Source organism: Amphiprion ocellaris, chromosome 10, assembly GCF_022539595.1.
Source record: "Amphiprion ocellaris isolate individual 3 ecotype Okinawa chromosome 10, ASM2253959v1, whole genome shotgun sequence".
Lineage (NCBI taxonomy): Eukaryota > Metazoa > Chordata > Actinopteri > Pomacentridae > Amphiprion > Amphiprion ocellaris.
This window is the reverse complement of record NC_072775.1, coordinates 21,015,170-21,034,586: the sequence shown is the minus strand read 5'-3', so window position 1 is coordinate 21,034,586 and position 19,417 is coordinate 21,015,170. Positions and strand designations below refer to the sequence as shown.

General features: G+C 41.6%; 1 protein-coding gene across 5 annotated transcripts in view; it reads right to left on the bottom strand.

Moving 5' to 3' along the window:
• Positions 1-273: 273 nt before the first annotated feature.
• mib1 (MIB E3 ubiquitin protein ligase 1) overlaps positions 274-19,417 on the bottom strand; it is a 66,199-nt gene continuing 47,055 nt past the window's right edge. Inside the window, exons 13-22 of one of the 5 annotated variants that reach the window (XM_055014033.1) lie at positions 13,823-13,955; positions 9,356-9,442; positions 8,735-8,893; positions 7,015-7,196; positions 5,992-6,181; positions 5,808-5,886; positions 5,540-5,680; positions 3,899-3,970; positions 3,062-3,162; positions 274-2,509 (exon numbers count right to left, since the gene is read on the bottom strand). In XM_055014033.1, coding sequence (XP_054870008.1) covers positions 2,369-2,509; positions 3,062-3,162; positions 3,899-3,970; positions 5,540-5,680; positions 5,808-5,886; positions 5,992-6,181; positions 7,015-7,196; positions 8,735-8,893; positions 9,356-9,442; positions 13,823-13,955 — 1,285 coding nt within the window. In that variant the 3' untranslated portion in view covers positions 274-2,368. The remainder of the gene's footprint in view (positions 2,510-3,061; positions 3,163-3,898; positions 3,971-5,539; positions 5,681-5,807; positions 5,887-5,991; positions 6,182-7,014; positions 7,197-8,734; positions 8,894-9,355; positions 9,443-13,822; positions 13,956-19,417) is intronic. The other 4 variants (XM_055014035.1, XM_055014034.1, XM_055014036.1 and 1 more) reach the window with 4 other exon arrangements.

Sequence of the window (19,417 nt, the reverse complement as noted above, 5' to 3'; positions counted from 1 at the left end):
ATTCTCTCTCTCTCTCTGATTAGCATAGCTGACCTATCACACGCTGGTGCTGAGTCATTATTAGGTGTTAGCATTTTCAATTACCTCACACCTCCCATCCCTGCCCTCCTGTCTCCTCTGTGAGGCAGACACTGCACAGCAGGAGAAAAGCAACAAAATGCTAATTTTCTGCCTAAAGAAGCCAACAACATCACTTCAACTTGGAAAAAGAAAACACAAACTAATGAACAATTTAACAGATGAAGGTGGAAAAAAAACAGAACAGCCAGCGTATTTAACGTCTCGTGGTTCGTTTAGAACTTTATTTCAGCTATATGGTTGTTTTAAAAGCACTTATCAGCAATACAGACTGAACGTTTTGTAATGATACATGTCGTACTGCATATGTCAAACATTCATGCCAAAGAAAATACTACTGATACGTTTCTAACAGGACAGTTACAGGTATTGAAAATAAAGTACAAAATAGGCTTTTTCATAACAACCATAACAAGACAACACTACCATAAAGCGTATTAGTGCTTCTAGCTTAAAGTGTTATCGTGATGAGTGAAAGGAATCAAAACTGTACTCAAAAGTTGCTTTCATTTCTAAAAAAACAAAAACAAAAAAACCCCAATGCTTGCATGCGGTTTGAAATTCCCACATAGCAAAGCAAGCGAGTCACTTTACTGAGTCTCCAAATAGGCAACTGCCTTTAAAAAAGGCAAGGCAAGTTCTGTCTTGAAAAAATCATTAGCTTTCCTCCCAAATCAAACACTGGTTAAAAGATACTTGACAACTTTAACAACAAAATGTATTTTTTCCGTTCACAAATGAAGAAGTTAGGCTTACAGAGACTTATTTCAGAGAAAAATGCTTCTACTGATGATTGCTAGAAAGCTATTGCCAACGAAAAGCAAATGAAAACATCACAAACATATTTCAACATGAATATCAGAGCAGAATGTTTGAGAGACTTTGAGGCTACATAGTAGGAAGGCAGTGATACCTATAAATCCTATTGTTTGGGCAGCAATACAAAATAATTTATTCTACATTTTCATCTTAAGTGTTCTAATAGATTGTACTCTCTAGCTCAATAAATGTTGATTTTGAGAAAAGTAAATACACTTAAATAAAAAAAAAAGTAATACAAGATAAACAGCACCTTATCCCCAAACAAGTTATTTAACAAGTACATTTTTGGAAGCAAATGGCACAGAGTCATCAATGGTAAATTAGCAATGCTCAATAAATCGTACAATTTTTGTCTGAAAATACCACCGAGTCTCAACAGTTCAACATCGAGTTGTGACAAGATACTATATAATGTTTGCATCATATGGGTTTGTGTGTGAAACAAATAGAAGAGGTGCTGTTCACTGGACAGAAGCTGAATGAGTTTGTCTTGAATCCCAACGCGACAGCTCTTAAATCTGCAGCCAAAAGGGTGTCACGACACCGCTGTCGTTACGGCTTGGTAAACAAAGTACGAGTGTAGTGTGCTACCTGGCAGTCAGGCTACTATATCTGGGTTTTGTCACTGAGCTGAAGCAGACCTCCAAAGCCAGTGCAGACAACGCTTTGACCCTGACTCATCTTTTTCTAGTGCAAAACTGCCAACATTTGGTCTTGGACTGCACGGACAGTTGGCATACAGTGTCAAACAGCCCAACTGAACACAGACGAGAAGATGAAACACTCACTGAGCCGTTAAATGGTGCAAACAGTAATGTGTCTCAAACTTTCCATACTGACATGAAAGAATTAAGTACTTAAAATCCACATCTGGTGCTTCCGATACCAATACACTTGCATAAAGATTTACAAATACAATAAAATTTGACTGCAGCTGGCACTGACTGCAAAAGATGCATGAGAACTTCACATCAAAAGGTAACAGACTGACCTCGCCTCCCTCACACATCTTAGTTTGCTGACAGAGTTGTTCCATGGTGAAATCCAGAGATGAGATTCACCTCATAAGTTCATATCCAAGAATGTGAATCTGAACCTCAGACTCAAAGAGAGAAAAGAAGTTTAAAAATGTCAAATAAAAACAAAAACAGCATAGGATGGTGAGAAAACAAAGGCAGGGAAAAAAAAGAGGTTGACGTCCGAGGAGCAGGCATCTCTGTGGCTGCACTGAGGACATACAATAACAAAACAGCAAAACTGATTGAAGTCAGTTTATATTTTTTTCCCTTGTTTTGTAACAGAAACTCCACCTGAACATAACAAAACTATTAAGAGAGATTCTGTAGTATAGAATAAGACATGGCTGGCTGACTCGGGTGCTGTGAGGATGGCAGCAGCTGGTGTGGATGTGGCATTGCGGGCGTGGTCAGTGTGGGCTTTAAAAGAAGACAGAGTCTATTAAGAAGGTCTAGTACAGGAGGATGCGACGCTCAATGGCCTTACGGCAGATAGGGCATTCGCTCATTCTGTCCCCACACAGCTGGCAGGTGCCATGGCCACACATGAAGATCATGTTCTTCAGCCGGTCCAGACACACCGGACACATGGTCTGCAGACAGATAAAGAGGAGCGATCGGAGTTCATGTTGGGATTAAAGTCATTTCAACTTTCAAACCAGAAGCACTTCTTTGTGGTTTTCTGCCTCCATCAACCAGTCAAGCTGCACTTTTCATTCATCTCTCCTTTCAGACACAAACTGCTAGCATTTCATCATTTCATCCTATTACATGTTTGCTTTAATTTTTGTAATAGTCACCGTATGAATTCTTAAATTACAGCAAAAAAAAGTATTTTGTGAGGTAACAGTGACATCTGGCCATCATAAACAAATCAGTATTTGAGTCAGAGTGAACGCTTGCGCCGAGTTTGAAGAAATTCCGTCAAAGCTTTCAGTAGATGTTGCATTCACAAAAACGGAACAGGCCGATGGACAACCTGAAAACATAATGCTTTTGCTGGTGCAGAGGCATAAAAACACCAAGAATCACTCCCCAAGCAAAGCCCTACACAATAACTATATAACAGGGAAACAACTGAACACAAAGAATTGAAAACAGTGGTATTAGCGTTATTCCTTGGTAGTGGATGAATGTGGGCTTACCTGTTCCTTGATGTCTTGAAGCTGTTGCTGTAGCTTCTGTACATCAGCATTGACGTTGGTATTATCTTTGTCTCTCTGCAGGGCTGGGATGTTTCCACTGGCTGCTTGGACATAAGACAACAACACAAACACATGTTGAAGGAAAAAAAATAGTTCAGTTACCAACCCAAAGATTAAAAAACAAATTAGGTTGCACCGGTGGTCACCTCATAATTCATCTCTAAACTATGAACTATACTGGCAATAAAACAGAAATATAGTCACACCAGTACTGCAATTCTGAAACAAGTTGAGTGCTCAGTTATGTGTAAAGATGAGTTTTGTGAATGAGATCACAAACACATGCACTTTGGATTTTGTTGTTTGGCAGCTCATACTTCCAGTAGTTCCGGCAGTGTCTAATAGCTCACTTTCAAATTATGTTATTTCAGAAATGCACACTTGGTAATTATCTGGAAAATAAACTGGCACGGGGCACAACATCATGCAGTGCCTTCGGCCCTGTATGATCCACGGAATGCTCCTGTATAATATCTTTGTGAAACTGCCTGAATGTATTATTTGAGCACTCAACACAGATTTTCTGGACTGATGCCCTGCTGGGGACTCCAAGCTGGCGCACTGTCATATCCAAACATCTGCCAGAAATAGTGAGCACCAGTGTGATTCTTGGGATATGCATCATACATAAAACATCATCTACTGTTTATGTTGTGTGTAGCTCTGAAAGAGAAGATGACGGGGTTAAGGGAAGGGGAGAGGGGCCAGGGCAGCACTGTGGGGGGCTCTTTCAAAACAAGGCTCTGATAAGGGAGGGGATCATGGAAGTATACTTACACCAACTTAGTGCCAGATTGTTGGGCTGGAGAAGATCCTGCGATCCCCCTGCCATAGTGTTAGAGCTCCCTGCTGGGAATAACCAGTCACATTGTTATAGCAGGAGCTGCCTTTACCAGCTCAACGGCTGGCCTGATGACCAAAACTACTCACTACAGTGTCTAAAGGAAGTTCAGAGAAAGAATTTGAATAGGTAACTAGAAAGTTGGAAACAGTGATCAGGGAAAGAATGGGAAACAGAGTTACTTCTATGCAAAACTGACAGCTAAAAGCGGCAAGTGATTTTTTTTGCCATCAGCCAATGCTTAAGCATGAGACTAACGCCTGTGCTCACTGGGTTAGAAGTACATTTTTAAATCCAACTAAAAAAGCAGGGAGTCGAAATAATCAAAGTGACAGGTGAATTTTGTGCACAAGATTTGCTTTTAAAACAGACAGCAACAGGCAGTGTTACTGGGATAAAAGGGAAAAGAGATAAACATTCAATGCTGCCCCTTGCATGAGTGTATGTGTGTTCGGGTCAGCATTCACATTTGCACGTCTGCATGACTGCAAGTGAGATTTGCTGACACGTGGAGAAATTAAAACAGTTAAAACAGGGGTAAACATGAAAGTTGTGAACTTACAACAGTTTCCCTTTTAACTCAACAGAAAATGAGGAAAACACGGGACAAGTAACCACTAGTGAGATGCACCACTAAAATAAGGATATGGGCGATAAAACACTGCTAGAGAAGGCTTAGAGACAAGATGATGGATTGTGAATGCATCCCAAAATATATATATTTACACACTACATTACATCACGATTCATGTGACACATCCATGTGTGAAACTTTGGTACAATATTTTGAATAAATGTGATGACAACTGGGGCTCCTTTGCAGATGAAAAGATGTTTGCAGGGTGTTTAATCGAATTCCAGAGCTGCTCTGTGTCCTCATTCAAAAATTCTGTGTGAGGGCGAGGTTACAATTCAGCGCTTTTACACATTCATGTGGGTATTAATATGCATGTATCATAAGGGTTACTGGTCCTTTAGCATATGCTTACGAATAACTTCATTCATTTTATGTGAATGTGATTAATCAAAATTTTGGAGGCCACAGAAACCTGAATAGGGTAATCAGGTTATCTGTATACTCTGACATTATTGTATTATTCAGCAAAACTCAATCTAGAAATGGCTTCCAAGATCCAACGTAAAAAGATTATGCTCCAAAACACATTTTTTCTCTTTGGAAGATGCATGTGGGGATATCAGACGAGGCACCCAAGCATTAGTGAGGCTGGTACCTCGAGCCAGTATCAAAGTAGAAGGACACTACATAATCAGAATGGTTGTGAAGATTAAACATGCCAGATATAGTGGAAATTATTCTGGAAAGTAAGACTGACTGATTCAAATGACTTACATGTAAATGTAGTTTAAATATGTTTCTAATATTTCTACTACAATGAACAAAAACAACAGAACAACATAACAGTGATGCAAACAAAGGAATAAAATGCGTAAGCAAGGCAGCAACAAAGCAAAAGATAAAGGACAAGAGCAGATATTTTAAAAAGAGTGAAGAAATAAGGAAAGGAAAACTAAGTAAAGGGGTGGATTAAAAGGGAACGTGTGGAAGATTCACTCACTAAGGTCATCATCATCATCATCATCATCATCATCAGCGGCATCATCCTCCATACCTTTCCCTCCACAGCACAGAACGAAGGGGGTGCGGCGTTCCACCACAGCCCGGCACTGTACGCACTTCTTCATGAGGCTGGCACAGTCTGAAGAGAGCAAACACATAATGTTCAGATCCGAATGCAAAATCCATGTACATTCTATTGTTTATACGGCAAATTGAAAGCAGCAAGGGCAAAAGTCAAGGTTTTAATGGTGAAATGTGTAACTTACTCTCACAAGCGCACATGTGACCACAGGGCTGGAACAACACTGCTGCCTTTTTGTCAGAGCAGACTACGCACTCCTCAATCTGTGGAGGGACAAATTAAACAGAAAAAGCAAATAAAAGAATCTACCCCGTTTTCGCAGTGTATCTCTTTATTGGTAAGACAGATTATAACGGTGTTTCTGATACCTTGGTTCGTGACTGGACCTGTTCTTTGCAGATGAGACACTTCTTGACACGTGGCGAGCAGAGGGAGCAGGTGGCAATGTGTCCACAGGGCCCAAACAGAGTGTCTCTTTTCATGTCGGAACACACCATACACTCCTCCAGTGACTCGATGTTGCTGTTCAGAGACGGGCTGCGGGTGCCCACCTGGCCACTGCAACATTGAGAACAGAACCACAGCGTGTGAGAGCAGAGGAGACTACAAGCAAACGCGGCTGACAGAGAACAAAGTAAACTTGGAGAGACGGAAAAGGAAAAGCCCCACATGAAACATTTGTAGCAAAGAAAGAAAATCAATAAAATCATCTGATGATCGCCCTGGGATGTTATCTCTTTCAGGTGCTGTTATAGTAGCTGTGGGCATGCGAGCATACGTGAAAGCCCCAGACACACTCTTTTAAGTTCATCCTTTTAATCCCTACGTGCAACATCGGCTTCTGCTAGTAACCGACTTTTCAGAAGCATCGTAAAGTCAAAATGATGAACAGTTAAGCTCTACCTCAGCAAATTAATGTGAATAGCAGACTAAATAAATACAATAGATTTATTCATCTAAATTTCTGTGATCAAAGCAGGAAAAAAAAAACACAAATTTTTAATTTTAGCAAATTGTGCGTCTGAGACTCCGGGACTCAAATACTCCTTACCAAGAGACAGTTCAGTACATAATGTTCTGTAAAACTATAAACTGTTGTTGTTTTATCTCATTTTATCTCAGTTTTTGAACAGATTAAACACACAAGCTGTAACATGCTCATTATTTAGCTTCAGAGTTATAAGCAGGTGGACTGTTATCCCTGGACAGTCAGCCCCTGCAGTTTCCCGTTGTTTACAGTCTTTATGCAAAGCTCAGACTACCATCTCCTGGCTCCAGCTTCATATTTACTGTACAGATATGAGAGTAGTATCGATCTTCTCATCCAGTTCTCAGAAAGAAAGAGAATAAGTGTATTTGCTAAAGTGCCAAACAATTTCTGGCATGTTTACCTGCTCTTCTCTTTGTGACATTTGGCCAGAGCCTTGCAGAGGCTGGGGTCGGGACACAGGTCTAGAGGGGACTGGCCCTTTTTGTTACGAATGGTCAAGTCTGCTCCGTTAGCTGCCAGGAAGCAGGCGATGGATGCTGCACTCTTCTTCTCTGCCCCCTGGGTGCCCAAGCCCATGATTAACTGTAGACAGACACAGATAAAGTCAGAGGCACATCAGGCTTTTGACTTTTGACACAATAGATTATCTTCAAGTTGAATCCAGTGGGAACAGTGTCCTATCTCTACCTTGCAAACTGGCACTTGAACCAGTAATGCAGTGAAAAGTGAGAGGACTAAGGAATCATGATTTTAATTTTATTCAGATGAACCATGCCACAGCACAGATCAGGTCACTATAATTTGGCCAATCAAAGACATGTCTTAAGATGACTGTCAGGCAGCATAACCCCCTCACCCCCACCCAAATCCCATTAACTGTCCCGTCTCTCTTCCTCCCATAGCTCATCACCTCACTCAGACTACCCCAATTCAAAGTCTTTCTCTCTAGCAATTTAGACCTTCCATGTCTGATTGTCTTCAACCAGTAGCTTTTACATCTCTGCTGATGGAGCCATCGGGCCGGCTAATTCAATTCTCATTGTGAAGGGAGGGGAGAGCTATGGGAGAGTGACCCAACTGCACATATCTCAATTAGGCCTGCTGTCTGTCTGTTCCGCTCCTCCGCTGGGGAACCAGAGAGGGCAGAAAGGGGGATAGAAGAGAAGAGGTGGAGAAAGAGAAGAAAAAGTAGTGGAAAGGAGACAGAAAGTGACAGGTACGGAAAGTCTGTTGCTGTAGCTAGGACTTAAACTCTTCCCTGTAGAGATTAGTGATGTGGTGTTAACATGGAGAGGGTTCAGGTCTGACATTCCTCTTTTGGCCTCTACGGAGGCTTCAACTCATTCAAGCTGGTCAAGAGGCAGCAGGCCAGTTGACTGCTCCAGGCATCTATCTGGCTGCTGTCTGCATGATGGGTTGCTGCAGACTCAGTTGTCCCATGATGCAGGTGACGGGAGACTGTGGGGCACTGAGCTTCCTGCCTCGATGTGATCCGTCATTATTTTTCACACATTAGACAGCGGGTCACATGCTGACGTTATTATAGGTGTGTGTACAGGTCCTAAAGAAAACTGCGACAAGACAACTCTAAACAATCTCCCAGGTTCATGAAAGCAAAAAGTAGTGACATGATACTACAATGATTCCTTCAGCAGGAAAAAGCAGGGAACAAAATATGAAGGAATAGGCGGCACATTTTAAACCGCCTTCAGTAGCTGGTAGTGTAAAGTCCTTAATATGCTGTACTAGTATGCATGCATTGTTTAGCCAAATATATCTGGGAATGTCAACTTGAATTGCAACAGCCTATTCCTCATTTCAACAACTGACATCCAGTGACCAGACTTAGCCTGCTGGTAAGTGTAACTCAAGAGCACTGCTCAAAATGATTGATCTTAATATTAAAAAAAAATCTTAAAATATCATTATCATTGAACATCAGCATACACAGATGCAGCCGTAGATAAGTCAGGCTTTGTCATTAACAGCTACCACACACTAATCTGTTTCACGATATACACATCTTAAATGGTGGACACCTTAAAGATGTGATGCTTTATGACGCTTTAAGTAACCTTGACACGCAGGAATAGTGAGGGTAATGACAGATGTGTACATACTGTGTTCTTTGAGGGCTCCCAGGGCTCCACTTTGCTGACATCCTGCATGTCTTGTAGTTGTCGCAATTGGGACAATGTGTGGTGACGCAGTGCCTCATGAAGTGGTGTGTCTCCATCCTTGTCCTGCACATCGAGCTTGGCTTCTGCCCGAACCAGCAGCTGTTAATAGCAAAAAATGAAGAGTTGCACAAACCAGCAGTCAAGGAGAAATTGCATAAGAAAATATAAGCTACTATGCAAATGCTTCTATGCTGATTTACAAGATTTCTGCTCACAATAAACTGCTACAGTATTGTACTTCCCCAATTATGGAGTGCATTTTTTCTTAAGTCCACAAGATGGCAACGTGGCAATCTCAATCCACCAGTACTACAAGACTCAAACCAAGATATTGTCTCAGAGAGCATTCTTCCTCCCCTCTAAAGCAGGATCTCATTCAACTGCAGGACATCCAACCATGTAAAAATTAAATGTGGGGCTGCATTAGTGTTGTTCTTCTCCCTCATGTGTATGGTCCAGAAAAAGGGACTAAGAGACAACTAAAGACTACACAGTGTAAGTGAGACAGGAAAATAGAACAAATGAGAAAAAAACGATAAAAAAGAGAGAGAGCCCACTAACCCGAACTATCTGGGTGTGTTGGCGCTCCACTGCCAGGTGTAATGCCGTCTGCTGGTTGACATTCTGAATGTCTAAGCTGGCGTTGCCCTAGGAGATGAGAACGAGAGAAGCAAATACGCACAATAAACATATGGGCATTCGTGCATAAATTAACCAAACCTTAATGTGTCACACATATGCGCACATAGAGATGACAGTAAACTGATTAATTAAAAATACAAACAGAAAGAAATCATCAAAACACCACAAGAAAAATGTTTAGCACAGCCATAACAATCTTTCTGGCTTTATGTGTCATGACAGAACCTTCTTTTCATTCAGCCCTGTCAACCCACGGGGGGGCTGGGAAAAAAGGCATCCCACAATAACGCCGCATGTGATTGTCATTTCCAATTGCAAACACCTCAGCTGAGGAGATGTGGAGGAAAGATAAGCATTGTGATCAGACAGTGTGTGAAATCCCAAAGTAATAAGACTGACTAACTGGCTGACTGGCTGGCTGGCTGGCAGGGAATCTGCAGTGCACCTAGTAGTGTGGTGCAGTTTCTGAATAGAAAGCTGAGCCATCACTGCGAACAAGCCCATTGCAGGAAGTTGGGAAAAAGCTGTCCCCGCTGAAAGGTAGCTTGCACAGCGAACATTCATGCGTTGGAATGTTGCAGCAACATTACTGCCTTGCACCACAGTCTAATTAACCCAGTTCCTGCTTGATCAGGTGAGTTTTTCTGTGAACTCGTGTACGTGTTAGACTTCAGGGAGCTAAACCTGCAATCTCAGAAGGGAAAAAAAGCACAAACCTATGATTGCAGGAGGAGGATGATATGAGGGCCCAGCAGCACTAAAGAATACCCCTGGAGGCCCTGTGAACCGTATGGATTCAATAAAAAAAAATGGCAGTTATAGGAGCTTCAACTGGTCTACAGCTTGCTGGCTGCAGGGAGTGCAGTGGAAGCTGCTTTTAATGGTCTATAGTCAGGGAAAGCTCAGAGTGCAGGCTGAACTGATGCAGCAATGCATTGGGATAACTGTAAACGGTGAGGTCTTAAAAGATGCGTCTCCACAGAAGACGTTTCAGACGTGTTTTTCAGTCGGCCATCTCACGTGTCTGATGGAATGCTCCTATTTAAATCAATTTCGCCTTCTGTACAGGCAGCATAACAGCTTCTGTTTTACTTATGCTATATGCATACACATGATTTAGAGCATATGTTTAAGGTTCAAGTCAATTTAAAGCATTTTATGCATGTAACTAAGTAATGGTATATTTGGTTATGAGTGCTTCCAAAATATGGGTGACCAACACCTCAAACTGTCTTTACCCCCTTTTTGATAGAGCTGGTTCCAGTTCGAGTTTGGAGCCAGTGCCTGACTTAGCACCGGTTCTTTGTGTTTCCATCAGCTGAGCACCGGCTCCAGGCTCCAAAAACTGGTGCTTTTCAGGCACCAACAATTTGCTGGGCCAGAGCTGAGAACCGAGTGTGTCACGGGCTGGGGGCGGGGTTACGGTGACCGACGATCAACGGTGAAAACACAGAACTGCCATCTTTAAATAGCCGAGTGAGTAGTAGTAGTGTTCAATGTTTTAAAAACTGGTAAATATAGAGGCCAAATCCAAGCAGCAGTGGTCTGAGGAGGAGACACGATGCTTCCTGGAACTGTGGTCTTCATATTAAATTCAGTCGAAGTTGGAGGGAGCCTCTCGGACCACGCAGGTGTTCGAAACGATCCAGCAGGAGATGGCTGCAGCCGGTAAGAGCGGAGCCTCGACTAACTCCTCAACAAACTTAAAAAGCTCAAAAATGACTACAGGGACCAGAAAAGGGAGTTGGGACGCAGCAGTTGTTGGCCAAAAAGAGACCCCATTTTGACCGGCTGCATTCCGTGATTTCCAACCGGGGCCCTGAACACCACAGCCGTGCTGGAGTTGATGCAGTCCGCCCTACAGACCACCTATCCTGATCCTGGCAAATTTTATTTCTCAAACACCCTGCTGTTAGCCTATTATGAATACGCCAGCTACAATGGTCCCACATTAATATTATGAACATTACGCCAGCTAATGTGATACAGACACAGTATCAGTGATCAGGTTGACCATTGTTTGCTAGCCAGTTAGCCACTGCTGAGCTAAGAAGCTATCAAACAACGTCTTATGAAACCTGAGAAAAGCAGGAGCAATATTTCATTACAAGACCTGTATTCAAAACCTCCCACGTTGTTACACAACGGCCCATTTAATCATATTACCAAACTATATGTAATCATTGAAATTTCCCTTGAAGGACCAATAAACTGCTTGTTAACATTATCATTAGTGCAAGTCTAAAACTAATTCAAATGATCAAATTAACACAATGAAGCAAAGAGTACTGGTAATGTGCAGTTATTTTTATAAATTCAAGGGAAAATGCTGACTGTGCCGTGATTTTCCAGCGGTGCAGATGTGAAAATTCAATGCATTCATTTCGTATACACAGATTTCTTTGGTGGTTTTTAGTTGTTGCTCAAATAAAACAAGGTATTTAGCACTGTTGGAAATTATTACAGGTATTTTTTGTAACATTTTATAACATTGTATGGACAAATTAATAATCAATTAATTAATGCAGAAAATGGTTTTAAATTGCAGATGCTATCAACAGTATTTCTTGTTCATTTTATTTAGTTGTCGGCCTTGGATGATGAGGTCCAGTTAACAGGACCGCTACTCTGCAGCTCACCAATCCCATCCTGCAGCTCCTCCTCTCAATAGACCAAATCAAGTAAGATCTGATTAGACTGTGCAGACATCAACATGATCAATACGTTATCTTTTGGCTAATCCTAAAATCACAAAATACACATTTACTTTAAGTTAACTGTGTTTATGAATATAGAAAATAATTACTAACAGCTAATACCTTTTTGGGTGCTTTTACGCAGGAAAAACTAAGCAGGATGCTACTGTGGATCTGCTGCAGTACCTGGAGTAGTCAGAGGAACGGTTCTTGGAACAGATCAGAAGAGACCAAGACCTGACCTCTGCTATGCTCCAGAACATAAAGAGGATGGATGAAAATTCAAACACCTTGGTTGGACTGATGGGACGCATGGTGTCGGTGCTGGAGCGACTGTCCCAGAAATAAACTGCATTGTCCACTACTTCTGCCTTTTCTAGAAAAAAAAAATATTTTTTTGTAAATTCTTTTCCTTCTTAGCTATTTAAGTTCACTTGTATTTTTACTCTTGCACTTTGGGTGAATAAAAATATATTTGTGATGAAAGATGCATGTGTTGTCTATAATCTACAGACACTTTATTCAGTGTTCAGTGCACACTTCTGTTACACACATTTTGACAGATAATCAGTTGTGCTTTTCCAGCAGATTTCAGTCTGAAACATGATGTTGTTTTTTTTTTTTTTTTTTTTTTTACTGTCACACCAAGCTAGAACGATAAACTGCACTACTGCAGCAGATATATTATTGAAGTGTGCTTACATGATGTGTCTACATACACTACTAACAAAAAGTTATTCAACTTTCAGGGGAAATTTAGGGAAAATGTAAAAAGTTTATGATATATCATGAAAGTAGGGAATTTAAGTGGAAGCATGCAATAGTGATTTCCTCATCTCAGTTTACTGAAACAAAAGCTAACAACAGTGGTGGGTATATCACAATAAAAATGTCAATGTCTCATGACAGTTTGGACAGAACAGCAACCTTCAGCTGAAATCTGGTACAATTGTGTCCCACCAGTAGCATGATTGCAGATGTGCCCAGACAACAGCTGACCTCTGCCTCACAATTTGCCTTAAAACCATCTATAAAGATAAATATAGATACTATCATCAACTTATTGCGTTTGTTTAACTGCTATGTAATGGATGCAAACGTAGTCGAGGCTAAGTAGCTAAGCTAACGCTAACACACCACTGTTAAGAATCGAAACATCTCTGACAGCTACCTGTCTTCTCAAATGGAGTCGTCGCTGCTTGTGACTAGGCTGAAGACAGGTAGCTAATAACAGTTAGATTATTTGTTTCTGTATCACACTGTAGGCTTGCAAAGTCAGGAACGGCACTTGCATGTTTACGGTGTGCCAACGTTGCGGAATGGCAACGCGTGCAGTGGCGTGCTGACGTTTTACAGTGACACAATAATGCGGCTCCATCTTGGCTCCTTGCCAATGGAAAAACAAACGGTTCTGAGGAGGCACAAGATTTGAACCAAAAAAGCAGCGGCACTTAACTAGAACCAAACTAGCACCTGGTTCTCTTTGGTCGAAAAGAAGCAATTGAGTGCCTCCTGCGTAGACACACAGTGAGCACTAGAGCTGCTTCTGGTAGTCCGTTAATGTGATGACGCCACATATGTAAGCATAGCGTTATTGTAGAGTATGAATGAACAGCATTTTTTGTAAGGTTAAGTGATTAGGCATGCATTAAAATGATTTATTTATATGTGAGTGCTGAAGTGTTGCTACCTGGTGCACCAACAGTTCAGCCACCTCCACGTGGTTGTTGAGGGCAGCCAGGTGCAGTGCAGTGTAACCGTCGTCCTTCTTCTCGTCTACGATCCAAGGCCGTGGCAGTTTGGATAGTAGCACACGCATGGCACTGCGCAGAGAGCAGAAAGAAAGGGAGGGAGAAAAGTGAGTGCTTAACTGGACTCTGGTGCATGAGACAGAGCCTACAAAAAGTCAAGAAAATTTTGTTGTTTTGACAAAAGGTATCACTTTGTGATGTAAATGCCGGATTCATCAGTCTGTGACCGAATGTCTCATGTACTGCACACATAACAGTGTTTTACTGTTGATACACAGCATATTCCAACACACGGTTTTTCTTTTTACAGCAGAGCGTATCCCATTTTCACACATGGCGACAAGAATACTAAATCAACTTAGGGAGGAGTTGCTTTACCAAGCAGAGTGTTATTTACATCAGGCTTTGAGGAGAACAAGCGCTGTTATCTTAGAGTACCCATTCCCCTACCATCTCTTCGGTTAAAAAAGGAAGCCACTTTTCCCTTGATGATGTGCAAAGCGCCTATCATTGGAAGGCAAAATGGTAATTACACAAGATTTAGCTGCATTCACTCAGGTCTCCTCATGGGAAAGAAACAGACAAGGTAGAACAGGGCAAAATACCTATTGTTTAAACAGTTGAACACAAGTGGCCTGGTGTGGTGAAAAGAGCCAGTTCTGTGCCATTGAAGGTCATTTAGAGGATGTGTGCCACACAGAGATGTGGCTGCAAAGGCAAATGTACAAGAGGAGGGCTGCAAAGGAGTCAGTGTCACAGTGGGTATAAAAAGGGAGGCTGACTGTTAGTACCTACAGCATCATTGAAGAAAGGCATTGTTTTATTGCTAAAAGGAAGCAACATGCACATTCCTACTCCTTACTAAATGCAAAGATTAGAGAAAAGCCAGCAGAAAAAACGAGAAAAAAAATTAACAAAACAAAACATAAGAGTTAAATTTCACTTAGCTGCAATACAGTTGTAATTAGAAAAAGGTGCATTAACAGTCCTTTTCCAATTAAGTGAAGTGGGTTTCATAGTATGGCTGCTTTAGTTTCAAGTTTAAACGCATTCATTATCTCTGCCCGTGACCCTATCTCCCTTCCAGCTCTCATTGCTTTAGCCCATGGGTATACATCAAGGCACATGGTACATGAGAAATATCTAATATTGAAATGAGACGGATTCCTAATTTAGTGTGTGAACAGTGCATCATTGAAAGATATCAATGAGAAAAAAGGGCAGAAAACAGAGCTCTTCAACTGGTGCAAATACTATTGAATATGAAATAAGACACTGAAAAGCCATATTCCTGAACTGTTCTCGCATCTTGTCTGTAGTTAGGTACACAATGTACTTTCAATAAGCACTAAAGCAGCAGTGCTGGAGGCACCACTTCTGACCTTGTTTAACCCTGAATAATCATGCAGTGCATATCTTTGAACTGCGACAAAAGGAGGCAGCCGGTTTTACTCTGACTTTTATGTGGTTGAACAGTGTACACTGGAGTATTTACCTAAACAACAGTCAGGTAAATAGGATCTCAAACATTACAGTGAGGAAATGGGCTCTAGCACAGGGCAGGAAAGGCCTGCACAGTCAATGAAAACGGTTAACTTACAAGACAGAAAAGAAAGAAATGCAAACCAATAAGCTGGCACTCTTTCAGAGTGAAGGTAATCAGGATGGCTGGTTCTCTGCGGGTTTTTGCAAAACTTCTAACTTGTCTCCCTCCTTCTGAAGTAATGAAACAGAGCATCATCAGCACACCCTCTTGAGGAAAGCAAAGAATGAGGGGCAGAGAGGCATGGGGCAGGCAGTCAGCACCTCTGCATGGACAGAGATTCGGAGCTGGTGTACTGCTGCAGTGATGAACAGCGCAGCACACTGATCCCAGTCTCCCTCGCTCTCTCTCTACCTCTCACTGCACAGAGGCTTACGCACACACACCTGCATTGCTTGCAGCCATCTTCAACCACTTAATGCAGAGGAGCACTGCTTAAATGTGATAGCAACCGCACCCACTCTGCCTAATCACACATTCATAATGTGTCGCCTTAGTTACACAGAACTATTTGCTTACATACTGTAGATTTTACATCTCATAGGGGACTTTTGAGTAATTTTATCTGTGGCTCACCCACTGGGTAACAGCTGAGGTTTAAACAAGCAAATTATTTAAGAAAAAACCTTGCCACATCACATTTTTGCTTGAAGCCATAACTTAAAACTTATTCCCAGCGGTTAAACATAACACTGTTTTAGCCTTCTTTAAATAAAAAATGATAATACAGGAATGGAATGGTTTTTTTTTTTCAAAACCATGACAGTTTCCACCCAAATCAAGGGCAATTGTCCCACATAAAGCCTTTGTTCTATTTGTACCAGTTTTCTTGCTCCTGCTGGTAGAAAATATAACATTTGTACAATCTGGATTGGCTGGAAATACACGATGTGTAGAATAACTAGCCAATGAATGCACACTTGCTACACAAGGGCAGACTAGTGCCTTCTACTGCCAGAAGCAGGCACTTGAGTGCTGGGCAGGTGTTTGCTGGTGTAGGAAGCCCCTCCAATATAAGTCTAGATTGACAGGCTCCCTGCCACGCTGGGCGAAATGGGCGGACATTAATATTAATGCCCCATACTGACACTGCTGCATTGCAGTTAAGCTATTTGCTGTAAAAGCAGAAAAAGAGACTGAATTAAGAACCAAGAAATAAATTCTAGTTGTTTTTATATCTCTTAGCAGTGACTGAGAAGGGTAGAAGAGAAACTGTGTGTTGGTCTTTGAGGGAGGATGTTAAGAGAGAGGGAAAGAGAAGAAGGAATTGAGTCTGGCCAGCTCAGGCGCTTTCTGGGGGGGAGATACTGACTTGACCTGGGAGTTAACATTCAGATAACTCAGGTTATCTGCTATGAGAAGGAGACAGATATTTGGAGTGTAGTGAGGATTTCCTTATTACAACTCAACCTTGAAACCAATGCTATGGTTGCTGTGAATACAGGAGGACATGCAGCTGAGAAAAGGGAATGGTGGAGGATCGGGGAGAAGGGGAGACGTGATGGAACTGGGTCACCCTGTGAGAGATCTCAAGAGTCCCTTAGGAGAGCTACACCAGGTCTTGTTGTCTTGGGCTGCAATTTGTCATTGACTGGGACACTCTCTGATGCCCTCAGCTCTGTGTGTGTTGGCATTTGTCATTGTGTGTAAGACAGTGGAAGTGTGTGTGCAAGTGTAAGGGTCGACAGGGCCCTTCTGCTGCCCTCGCCTGGCTGACAGCCATCTGTGTGGTGGTCAGTAGCCGTTATTACAACAGGAAGTGAGAGTCAGGGGACAATAACTTGGGTAGGACAGGGCAGAATGGGAACAGTCAACATCCAGCCTGAGATTAATGGCTGCGCACAAACATATGGTTACTCTGATGTAGGAGACGTGTTTGGCATACCATCATCCATTAACTAAGGCTTCAAGCTCATGAAAGGAGATCCAAATTCTGCATTGGAAATTAGTTGCCAAAAGGTGCCACCTGCCTTGAGAAAATAAAATGCTTTATAAAACTGATAATGAAAATCATCAGTCTTGCAAATGTTCCAGAGCGTATATGGTCAAACATATAGATGAGACCGAAAGCAGATGGTTGGAAATTCTCACACCAAAATGTTTGAACAATCAAAGCTACTTATTGACCTTGGAAGACAATCCTAACTCAAAGCCAGCTTTCACCAGATCTTTCAAATGTTTCTCGAGCAGATAAAGACATGATTGCATCCATGTCACCTTTTGGTCAAATAGTGAAAAAGAAAAGTATAAATAGACTAAAACTCCAACAAGTGCTGTGGATTAAAACAGCTATTGGCATGTCAAAACAATCACCTCCATAACAGCTTGACACAGCTCAAAGCCTTTGGAAAGTAAGTGTCTACCTGAAACTATTTTGTCATAAATGTTTATAGTTGCTTAACCTAATTTTCACTGACTTCATGGAGGTTTGTCTACATATTCTGAATGGTAAAATTCTTTTTCTCTGATGCAGAGTCCTCCTTTCTTGGAATAGCCTTTCCAGATGAGACACCTTCAGACGATACATGAGGTGTCAGCTCATTGAGGGCTGGATCAATACTTTCAGGTCCTTTGAAATACTGGACCCTGTTCCCAACAAATCATTCACAAATGCAACACACTACCTCCAAATGGAACGCCCCCCTCCCCCCTTTCCACTCAGAGCGGGGAGGCGCTCTTCATCATGTGCGAGAGGTTTGAAAGTCACTAGCAGCTAGGAGGGAAGAGTTATAAAAGTGTTTAACTGACATTAAAACATGCAGATTTGAAAGGGAATGCTTGTTTGGTATGTTGCTTTCTTCTAGAAGTATGTATATACAGTGTATGTATTAACCTGAAACAGGCTCAATGCAAAGAAAAGGTGAATTAACTGTCAATTCCATTATCATAATTATTTAACACAAGAGACACCGGACATGCCACAATTATTTCAGTAGCCTATAATCTGCTTGTAAATATAACCCTCCAGTTCCCACCCCTAGAAACAATTAGTTACAAGTTCACTTAGTCAGGACCATCCCACAGGTATTTGCCATCCTGCTGTGGACAGAGTAAATAAACACAGGTAGCATCCAAGCCAGCAGTGTAGCAGAGAGCTGAAGACAAGAACCAAACTGGCTCCACTTGATAGAAAAAGCTTTCATTATCATGCCGTGAAGAGAATAATTTCCCCTACAATGTGACCTTCCCTTGCCTGCCTGTACCTGAGGCCTCTGAGTGAGCATGCTTTTATTATGGACTATTTGCATAAACCGGGAAGGGGAAAGACAGGAAGGGGGTGCATTTCTATGATGTTTTGGTTGTCACGATACTATTGTTGCTGCCTTGACGGTTGTCTAGGAGACACCAGATGCATTTTCAACACCCCAAGTACAGGTTTCTGTCCATTTGGGGAATAGGTGGGGCCCATAAAGGCTTAGCTTTAATTAGCCTTAAATCATCTGGTGATATGGGGTGTCCTGATTCATAGCAATTTATGAAGAAGGAGGCAGCAAGACAGTCAGAGAAGCCCAATGGCGCGTTAATATCCCATTGGTTCAAGATGACCCAATTATATTCCCATGCTACTCTTCCTTTGCACTTTATTCTCCTCAGCACCTTGAAAAAGCCTCATTCTCATTTCTGTACCAGCCATAATAGTCATAATATACATTCCTACACCCAAAAAGCAAAGAATGACATGACAGAAGCAGCAAGCACATGAAGATTATACTGGAATAAAGAGATACCTAAACCATGTGTATGCTCATCTAAGCATTGCTCAATAACATCACTGTCTACAAAACAACAGTGTAATCACTTTTTTACACAGGCTTGAATAGGCCTGGATTATAATGTAAAGGTTTTATGCTAGCTTCTATTGTATTGCTAATGCATGTATGGGGACAGCTGAAAAAACAGAATTGGAATGAACCTGATGTATGAAATAAAATTACAATTAACTGACCATGGACTGACTTAAAGTTGTGAATACCCGAAAAGCATTAAGGAG